The sequence below is a fragment of the Micropterus dolomieu genome, linkage group LG03 (genome assembly GCF_021292245.1).
Source record: "Micropterus dolomieu isolate WLL.071019.BEF.003 ecotype Adirondacks linkage group LG03, ASM2129224v1, whole genome shotgun sequence".
In the NCBI taxonomy this organism is placed as follows: Eukaryota; Metazoa; Chordata; class Actinopteri; order Centrarchiformes; family Centrarchidae; genus Micropterus; species Micropterus dolomieu.
Genome location: NC_060152.1, coordinates 16,398,940 through 16,409,652, shown reverse-complemented (window position 1 = coordinate 16,409,652; position 10,713 = coordinate 16,398,940). Strand labels below are relative to the sequence as shown.

General features: G+C 40.3%; 2 protein-coding genes across 6 annotated transcripts in view; one reads left to right on the top strand and one right to left on the bottom strand.

Annotated features, from left to right (window-relative positions):
* The window catches only part of sec61b (SEC61 translocon subunit beta), a 4,121-nt gene extending 3,800 nt beyond the window's left edge, over positions 1–321 (bottom strand). The window contains exon 1 of the mRNA XM_046045247.1: positions 202–321. Within this exon, the coding sequence (XP_045901203.1) occupies positions 202–204 (3 nt within the window). The 5' untranslated portion in view covers positions 205–321. The remainder of the gene's footprint in view (positions 1–201) is intronic.
* The window catches only part of alg2 (ALG2 alpha-1,3/1,6-mannosyltransferase), a 7,870-nt gene extending 232 nt beyond the window's left edge, over positions 1–7,638 (top strand). Inside the window, exons 1-5 of one of the 5 annotated variants that reach the window (XM_046045245.1) lie at positions 337–798; positions 1,941–2,112; positions 2,232–2,369; positions 3,396–3,563; positions 5,269–7,638. In XM_046045245.1, coding sequence (XP_045901201.1) covers positions 1,942–2,112; positions 2,232–2,369; positions 3,396–3,563; positions 5,269–6,009 — 1,218 coding nt within the window. In that variant the 5' untranslated portion in view covers positions 337–798; position 1,941 and the 3' untranslated portion in view covers positions 6,010–7,638. Of the gene's footprint in view, positions 1–336; positions 799–929; positions 1,109–1,910; positions 2,113–2,231; positions 2,370–3,395; positions 3,564–5,268 lie in introns of those variants that run through there. The other 4 variants (XM_046045243.1, XM_046045242.1, XM_046045241.1 and 1 more) reach the window with 4 other exon arrangements.
* Positions 7,639–10,713: the final 3,075 nt, after the last annotated feature.

The window sequence follows — 10,713 nt, the reverse complement described above, 5'->3', positions numbered from 1 at the left end:
TTAATTGATTCAGTGCTGGGCCAACCTAAAATAAGTTTTGGGACAGTTTGAGTTGCTGAAAAACAGCCACGTCCACATATGAGCTGACGTTAGCAGGCTAGCTAATAGATAGCAAAACGTTAGCTCGGGCTTGACGTTAAAAGAGAGCAATAGAGCTGTTTCAACAGCAGTAACAGTTTCAGATGGATGTGAGGGTCTTACCATTTTGTTTAGTTTGTTCCGATGCGAAATAAAAACCCTGAGCCTCCCTTCAAGCTGATGTCCACGTCAAATGAACAACAGGCAGTCAGCGTGTGAAATGGTCAAAACTTGAGAAGAGGTCTCACAAAGCTGACGCTCATCTAAAAAGGACACGACTACAAAACACAAGACCAGCGCAGGAGACTAAGCAGATTGCCTGACTGGCTAATCGCGTTCGTCATAAAAATATTGAATCGAGCATTGTTTTAAGATATTTTTTTTGTCCCGCTGTTATATAAAGTATTTTTTTAAACCCATCCATATTTTTGTATATTGAATTTAGATGTGTAGTTGTACTTTAGTTTGAAGGCAAAGCATCGGTACGCCTTGAGTCTGAGGGAGACGTGTCCCACAGGAAGCGCGTTCGTTACAGCGAGGAAACAGGCGCCATTGTGGTTCCAACAAGAAGCCATATTAGCCTGATCGCAATGGTGGATTTGAGCCAGCATGGTGTCTAAGTGGAACAGTTTCATGACAGTTGTTCTTGCTGCTACTGGCGTGTAGAGGAGCATCATCACAGGTTTCCGAACTTGGACAAGGTAGTCAAGAGATCCAAAGGTAAACATAAGTGCATTATAATGAAACTGTACGGAGATATATTGTGGTCAGTTACAAAGACAATTGCCCACCAATGTAGTTATGCAAAACGGGTTATAATTGTATTAGCTACATAGGCTAACGCTAGTATCTAGTCTTATCACTAACAGTTAGCTAAAGGCACTTACCATTTCTAAAACGAACAGCCATCTAGCAGACTAAATCAGAAGTCTCATTTGTGGTCTTGTTATCAGTTTGACTTCTTATTCGCAAATTCAGTGTCAGCCAGAGGTTTTCTGTTAAACATTCATGACATGAAGTGCTTCAAAAGGTAACGTTAAAAGTTAGGAATTTAATTATGTTACAAAACCACAAGGACAAATTCTTATCGTTTATCTCTTATTGGCATCAGAGAGTGGTTTCATAAATCCCTGGTTTGTGTTCGCCAACATCAAGATTGAGATTATTAATTTAATTTTCTCTTTTATGTATCTGAGGTTAAGGGAGTCACTCCTATGAATGTTTAAAGTCTTGTGAAATATACGCCTTGTGTCGTGGAAATTATATTCCTGGTTAGAGGATGACCAAATAATTGAGTTACAATGAACCGTTGTCTTTGAAGAATTAATTTAACAAAAGAGAATAAACAGAAGTACTACAACAAAATCAGCTGGACCTAAGACAGTCACTAAAGTCTGGACCAGAGCGAAGGGCTGCATGATCATTTACACAGTCTGAGCATCTATGTTTTATGGAACAAAAGATCCTTGACTGGGACCAGTCAAGGAAGGGAAGAACAGACAGTGAGGAAAACAATCAACAACCCCACATCCCTGACCTAAACCCCACACATGTGGACAGACTGGAATAACAAGAACAATAATAAAAAGGGAACAGGTTAAAGATTTAAAACAATAAATATATATATATAAGACATAATAAAAGGAGAAAAATAGCACTCTTATAAGTACTTGCATAAAGGATTATAAGTAAAGAATAAAACAATGTTCTGCCCTTACACCTTGTACTTCTGATTTTGAGATTATTTGCACTGTCTACTGGCTAACTGTGTGTCTGTTTGCACATCCCTATATCGCATAGAATGACAATGTATTTTGAACTCTGTCTGCAAGCCAGCAGTGGCTGTACTTTTTTGTGTGCAGGATGGCACGGGTGGTGTTCCTCCATCCTGACCTTGGTATTGGTGGAGCAGAAAGACTGGTGGTGGATGCTGCTGTTGCTCTGAAGTCTCAGGGATGTAGCGTTCAGATCTGGACGGCTCATTATGACCCATCACACTGCTTCTCTGAGACCCTGGACCCAGAACTGCCCGTGGTACGTTAACACAAATACTTACTACATAATATTGTCCCTCAAATATGCATAACAAAGACAAATCATAGCTTATTTAGTCACACACACATGATTTCATTGTTTCATTACTCTTCTAATAGGTATGTGTGGGTGACTGGCTACCCACAAGTGTGTTTGGTTACCTACATGCCCTGTGTGCCTACCTGAGGATGATCTATGTGGCCCTCTATCTGGTCTTCCTCAGCGGGGTGGAGTACGACGTCATCTTCTGTGATCAAGTGAGTGAGAGTGAGACACGTTTTATTTCTTCTGAGCCATCTGTATCTTGTAACTTGTCTCTGTTGCTCAGTGAATAGCTTCCATTGTTCACTGTGGCCCGTCTCTGTGTGTCTCTTTTTGTGTCACACCCTAACTCAACGACGCTGTGAAGTGGACACTCCCTTGCTTATTTTCCGTTGTTTTATCTTTCACACAAATACACACAGGTATCACAAAGAACACTCAAAGAACACACAAAGAATCAGACACAGAGAGCAATACATGACACACACATACACACAATAAACCAAAACAACAGCGTTGTAGACAGACCGAGACAATAGTGCAATGAACAGAGTGCAAATGGATGTTAGAGTAAATGATTATTATTATTATGTACATGTTGATGGTGGATATGATATATATACACAGTACATATAAAAGGTATAGAGAAACTCATTATTTACAGTGTGACACAAGAAGAAGCCTCGCTTTCTAAATATATAAAACTGCATCAGCCAAATCATATAATGCTAAGGTGACATAGAGCTTTTACAGTATTTGGCTTATGATGTGTTTTTAGTGGTTACATGCCTTGTTTCGTATTAACACAGTAAATGATTTATAGTTATGTATACAAAGACTTATACATTCTTTAATTTTTAGTATTTTATTTGTTTGTTTTATTCTACTGCCATATTTGCTTCTGGTTAGCCTGGAAGGAGGAACATTTTTTTTAGACAGGTCAAGTCAGTTTTGTTTATATAGCCCAAAATCATAAATTAAACATTTGCCTCGAGGGGCTTTACATCTGTACAATTAACATTTAATAGGGGGAAATGGAATGAACCTCAGGAAGATGAACAGAGGAGGAGTCCCTCTCCCAGGACATACAGACACGCAGTAGATGTTGTGTGTACAGAATAGTCCAACGTAATAAAATTACAAAATGAACCGTCATGTTCTAAATAGATTACATATATGAAGAATATAAGGTTGTTAAGCAATGTCATTTTTGTTTGCACCACTTTCACTTTCCACTCCAGGTGTCAGTGTGTATCCCGGTGCTGCGACTTTCCCGTCACAGGAAGAAGGTTTTGTTTTACTGTCACTTCCCAGACCAGCTGCTGACCCACAGGAAGTCGGCCCTAAAGAAGCTTTACCGTGCTCCCATCGACTGGCTTGAGGAACGCACCACTGGCATGGCTGATATGGTGCGTAACGGCTGAGGTTTGAAGGCTGTGTCGCTCTACAGGTTGTGATGGCCTGATTGAAGGACAGGATTGTGTCACTGTACTATTTTATTTTAACCAGAAGGAAAGCTGCGATTTATAGCATTGTGGTAAAGCATGCTCAGCCAACAAGAAAGAAAAGAGTCATAAGTACAGGAAGGCCAAAATATAAGCTCAAGTCTAAAAAACAATTATAGTGATTTTTAAAAGATGCTTATGATGGGCCCATATATTAAATGTGTGCTTTTTGTGCACAGATTTGAGAATGGCCAAAGGGTCCTATGTGAGGGTTACAGCAGAGTCTACAGGAGAGCAAAGGGCTTAAACTATTCATGTCTCGTATAAACATTCAAAATCAATTTTCAAAATGTGTAGGATAATATGATTCAGTTTCTCAATTCTATTTTAAACCCCTTGTTTTTGCATTTTGCACAGGTTGCAGACAGGAAAGTGATTTTTTGAGTTTAAGCAGCAACAAGAGTTACAATATAAGATTTTGTTAATTTTAAGAATTTCTTTTTTAAATTAATAAGTTTATCACATTGTGTGTTTATAGCACCAGACAGAAAATCTCAGTGGCTTATACTTAAAGATCATGCAACTTGCTGAAGTTCAAACCGAGCATCAGAATGGGGAAGAAAGGGGATTTAAGTGACTTTGAACGTGGTATTGTTGTTGGTGCCAGACGGGCTGGTCTGAGTATTTCAGAAGCTGCTGATCTACTGGGATTTTCACAGAGAATGATCCGAAAAAGAGAAATTATAACCAATGAGCGGTAGTTGTGTGGACGAAAATGCCTTGTTGTCAGAAGTCAGAGGAGAATGGGCAGACTGGTTCGAGATGACAGACCAACCACTTGTTACAACCATGGTATGCAGAATACCATCTCTGAACGCACAACACATAGCCTTGGCTAACTTATTGATCCACACAAAAGCCGACAAATCTGCAGCAACTGCACGATGTTATCACATCAATATGGACCAAAGTCTCTTAGGAATGTTTCCAACTCCTTATTGAAAGTATGCCACGAAAAATTAAGGAAGTTCTGAAGGCAGAAGTGGGTCCCACCGAGTACTAGCAAGGTGTACCTAATAAAGTGGCCAGTGAGTGTATGTGTGATTCTTCATAATCATGACAAGACTGTTCGAGATTTTCCAATGGTTTTCTTTATCATTTTGTGTACTTCCAGTGCAATGTTGTTGCTGCGGTTCATACTAACCTGTAATTAACACCCCAGAAATAAATTCTGTTGAACTTTGTATGCCTACAAACTAATTAGATTTCAAATACACACTAATTAAATTCTACATTGTTAAAGAAAACAGAGTTCATTTGCTCAGAATGATGTTTATTAACTTAAGAGAAGTGAAGTGTCTCTACCCGCCTGAGTTTGGCTCTTCATAGTGACTAAACCTATAGTGTAATAGAATAAATCATGGTGAATTATTTTATTTAACGGGTTGAATAAGCCAAAATAATTATTTAAAATGTAATACAGCCTGATCTCCACAGGCTGGCTGTTGTAAAAGCTCAGGGCCCTGATAGAAATGAAATGACATTTCGATTTTAGTCTAGACTTTAGGATAATCAAAGACTGCAGGCTGTCATCCAACTTATAGGGTATTAAAACGCCTGTGATATATGTGAGATCCTTATGAACTAATCTCTCTGTACTCCCTCTTAGATTCTGGTAAACAGCCAGTTCACCGCAGGCATCTTCAGGGAGACCTTTCATCGTCTAAGAGGAGTCCAGACAGATGTCCTGTATCCCTCCCTCAACACACGTACCTTTGACCAGACGTCCACTGAAGCACAGGGCCTGGAAGGGCTGCTCCCTGAGGGAACCTCCTGTCTGTTCCTCTCTCTGAACCGATACGAGAGAAAGAAGAATTTGGGTCTGGCTCTGGAGGCTCTTGCAATCCTGAGGAGCACCCTTCCTCCAGGCCAAAGAGCAGGCATTCACCTGGTGATGGCGGGGGGCTACGATGATCGAGTTACTGAGAATGTTCAACATTATACTGAACTGAAAGAGCTGGCAGCGCAGATCCACTTGGAGAACTGTGTCACTTTCCTGCGCTCCCCCTCTGATTCACTGAAGGTGGCGCTGCTCCGGGGCAGCTGTGCTGTGCTGTACACCCCGAGCAGAGAGCATTTTGGGATTGTTCCTGTAGAGGCCATGTACTGCTGCTGCCCTGTTATCGCGGTGAACTCAGGGGGTCCCTTGGAGAGCGTGGCAGACGGGGAGACCGGCTTCCTGTGCGAGCCCACGGCAGAGGCCTTCTCTAAGGCCATGGAGAGGCTCGTGAGGGAGCAGCAGCTCCGCAGGGACATGGGACAAGCTGGGAGGAGGAGGGTACAAGATAAATTCTCTCTTCAGGCCTTCTCAGACCAGCTGTATGGGTACATTGTCAGGCTGAGCCAGTGATGTGAAAGCTGGAGGAGAGGCAGGAGACTGTGGAAAAATGATCCTTTACTGAACTGTGAACTGTGCACTGTGCAGAGAGTTGAAGTGGGATGTCTTCTAACAGAATGTATGTGTATATGTGCAGGGGGGCAGGGGTATTATGAGGACAATCAATCAGCATTCCCCTGGAGGGGTTGCTGAGAGGGAAAAAAAGGACAGAATCTCTATACCAATTAAGAAAAGAGTAACGAGTTTACCTACCCTATCTCTGGAAAAATACCACCCCTGCAAGTGTGTACGCGCGTGTACGTGTAATGTTGCATGTGTAGCAGCGCAGCAACCAAGAGCCTAGCAAATGAGCGTACCAACAGGATTGATTGTTAGAGTTGTTAGAGTTTTGCACTGTGTATGGTTTATTTTTCTTGCTTTCCTACAGTAGTCTTTGTCTTTGTGTATTTGGGGGATGAACAAGAAGAATGTAGTTACCGCCATGTGCCATCAGGCAGTGCACAGTCCCAGATCGATAAACAGGATGCTTTTCACTACTTCCTGTCCGCCCAGAGCTTTGTTCCCCTCCTCGCATTCAGAAGATGCTGGCCTGTCCATGACTCTTGCTGCTGCGTGGAGGTTATTAGCAGATGATAGAGAGTGTTTGGCTTTATTAGAGGTCTGGCTGATGGGCAGTGTGTCTTTGTCTGGGTCATTATCAACTAGGAGAATAGCAGAAGGTCATTGTGTCTGTGCGCTGGCCTCCTCAGCTCTGCTACTGTATAGAAATGCTCTTATTGACATTCCTGAAGTCTTAATAAACAAGAGGACACATAGTTTCCTGACTCTTACGGAGTTTGCTTTGTTGGTAAGTTTTTTATTTTTTTGGCCTTTAATGGAATTTGGTAAGGATTTTGTTGGGTGTGTGTGGAGGCACGGAAATGTTGTTACTGTTGCGCCATCCTTTTTGAGTTGTTAAATAAAACAATCTTAGACAAAGTAGCAGCAAGGAGGAGTTTTATTTTTGCTCATTAACAAAGTCAGCGTGATAGATGTACATAAGAGTCACCACAGCAGATCGTACATTTGTGTCTCCATCCGTTGCTGCATTATCATTTGCAGAGTCCGAGTTGTATTGACATGCACATAATTTTTTTTCTTAATGGTAATCTAAAAATAAAAAGAGTAAATAAATGACTGGAACATTGAACAACAGGCTGATTGGCTACAGATCTCATATTTATCACACCACGCAGTCACTCTCTGAACCTACCTGGTTAGACACAGCGTGGCCGTATCGAACAAATGTGGCGAAATGCTCACTGTTGAAGTTTATCAGGTCGTATTTGAACTCCTGGTGCAGAAAAGTCTCGCATCAGCTCCTCATTGTCTCGTGTGGAGATGGAACTAGGTTGTACTTGTTGTTGACCCTGATGCAAGTTCCTGGAGGCACTTTGATCTCCGTAATGTGCTGTGTGCAGATTCTGGTCTTCTTCAGAACACGGTCACCTTTTGACTTTGGAACCATTTGCTGAACGAAGCTGCGGCAGGCTTTCTGTGCCGTGTTCTCATCTTGGTATTACAGGGAAATAAAGAAAGAAAGTGATAAAAGAGATGATATTTCCGTAAAATAAACCTGCTATAGTTCAGTTTTCTGAGTAACACTTTTAAGGAAAGTTGCATCTATGCAGTGTCATTATTTTTAAATAAAGTCACACTTTAGATTCTTACCTCCCACTCCAAAATGGATAATGTGGCCTTCTCCAACATAAACACCCCAAAGAGACAGTCCTGACCATGGCTTCACAGACTCAATCAAGTCTCCGATCTCTGCTGTGGACACAAATGGGGAAAAAACGTTGATTTTCTCACTGAATTCAAATGAAGAAGAAATTGGCATTTATGATGGAAATTTGGGAAATAAAAAGAGGACGGACATAAAATTTGTTAATTTGACTGTTTTTTGGAAGCTGCCTTTGGGACAGTATAAAGGAGAATGAGTGAGACAAATGTATGATGTGGTCTCATGATCTCATGTTGAGAATCATGCATAACTACACACTAAATTAGAGCCATCAGAGTTTTCTTAGCTCTTATCTTAATATATATATAAATTATATAAACATTTCTGGATATATTGAATAATGCTCACCCTCCGACTTGTCATTTGGGGAAAAAATGCTGTTCCAGTTTCCCAAAATGTCCATTGTTGCTGTGAGCTGAGGTCAACAGACAGACTGAAGTGCGTTTTTTCAATTATTAGGGGGCTGTAACCTTATTGTGTAAGAATTGAAACGCCTTCTTTAGTCACGGATAGCCTTGACTGTGACTTTTTCAAGATGATAGGCAGCCAAATATCCTTCTGTCTCATAAGAAATTATTCTGATATTTGTTTCAGTTTGTTTAAATATGTGGCTAACATACATTGAGTTTTCAATTCCCACTTCTCATATTGATTCAGATATTTCTTCAGATAGTCAATTAAAAAAGCTGAAATGCAAAGAAACCAACAGCGATACCACTTGGTTTTCAGAACTGAAAATGATTTGTCCCTGCAGGTCCAATTAGTGCTGGTGGCCTGGGTTTGATTTGAAATACAGTGGATACTAAGGTTTAGCATTTGGAATATTGAAATGATTTACATCAGTCAGTTTATGTTTGTGATCTTGGTATTTTTGATATTTGGAAATAGAATGGAAAAAAAAAACGTGTATATATACTGTGTGTGTGTGTGCGTGTGTGTGTGTATGTGCACGTATACATTAGAGTGCCAAAAAGTTTCTAATTTTCATCTTCCCACCCCCCAAATTTGTTAATAATGTGACAAAAACTAAGTTGACAAAATTTGAATGTTTTCTAATCATTTTTTCTGGTAGCTCAACACTGACAAAGTTTTACAATATTCAACATTTTCCGATTATATCATGTAATATTAACTTTAATATCACAAGTTAGAATAATGTAAAACTCCTCAAAAAGAAGACACATAGCTGCTAACAGTTACTTTATAAATTATTAATAAACACAGTATTCATAAGTGTCCAGAGAATGACTGTATTGCAGCTTAAAAAACAGCTACATGTGTTTTGTTGTAGGCTAGTTCTCCAGCTCACCGAGTAGCTGCAGATTTTTATGAAGTGGACGTAACACATGCACATGTAAACGAGATAGACCTTAATTATGGAAGTGTTGAAGTAGCATAAGTGGGCGGCTTTGACTCAGGGTAGAACGGTCGTCCCCTTAAAGGAAGGTTGGGAACCCGAAATTGCTCCTGGTGGCTGTGCCATCAATGTGTGAATGAGTTCATTTCTGTTTCTGATGAGCAGTTGGGTCTCTGCTCATAGGTGGGTGAATGTGATGTAGTGTAAAGCACTTTGACTGGTTGAAAAGACTAGAAAGGTGCTATACAAATACAGCCCATTTACCATATGTGACAGTTCATTCGGAATTGGGGGCGAAACCAGAAAATGTTCAGACTGTAGATCACCGAGCCCGGTGGAAAGCTCTGAGAGCCTAAATGTGTACGTCCGCATTGCGCTCCAACAAATAGAAGCGACAGCTGCAGAAGAAGCTCTTGTTAAGTGACCTCTCTTGAAGTGTCCTTCTTTACTGTACCAGAAAATAACTGGTCGGTGGTGCTAAAAATGAGAATAATTAAGATTAACATGACACACAGATGCGACTTGGTGGTGCAGTGGTTAGCACTGTCAACTCACAGCGAGGTTCTGTAGATCCAGGCCCAGGCCTTTCTTTGTGGAGTTTGCAAGTTCTCCCTGTGTCTGTGTGGGTTCTCTTCATGTTCTCCTGCTTCCTCCCACTGTCCAAAGACATCCATAGGTTAATTGGTGACTCTTTGCCCTTAGGTCTGAACGTGTGTATGACTTGTTTGTCTCTATGAGTTAGCCCTGTGATGAACGGGCAACCTGTCCAGGGTTCACCAATGACAGCTGGGATTGGCTCCAGCCCCTTCGCGATCCTGCACCGTTAACTATACTACTGACTAGGGCTGCAATAGTGCTAACCCAAAAATATTACATAGTATTTAAACCAAATAATAACACAAATCAGAATATGAAAAAGAACAGTTAAATTATATAAAAAATACACAATACTTACTCAAGGTTTTATTTACTTTGGTAGATAAATTTTGAATTAAAGAACATTTTATCGCAATGAAAGTAAATATAAAAACATTACGCCCATTGAGCTACCAGTAAATATTAATATACCTGAATGAAACTTCTCACAGTTACTATGCATCATAAAAGGAATAGAATGAGGGGGTGGGACCTGGAAAATGTTGAAAATAAAAATTGGCCATTATATATATATATATATATATATATATATACACACACACAGTGCCTTGCGAAAGTATTCGGCCCCCTTGAACTTTTCGACCTTTTGCCACATTTCAGGCTTCAAACATAAATATATAAAACTGTAATTTTTTGTGAAGAACCAACAACAAGTGGGACACAATCATGAAGTGGAACGAAATTTATTGGATATTTCAAACTTTTTTAACAAATAAAAAACTGAAAAATTGGGCGTGCAAAATTATTCAGCCCCTTTACTTTCAGTGCAGCAAACTCTCTCCAGAAGTTCAGTGAGGATCTCTGAATGATCCAATGTTGACCTAAATGACTAATGATGATAAATAGAATCCACCTGTGTGAAATCAAGTCTCCGTATAAATGCACCTGCTCTGTGATAGTCTCAGAGGTCTGTTTAAAG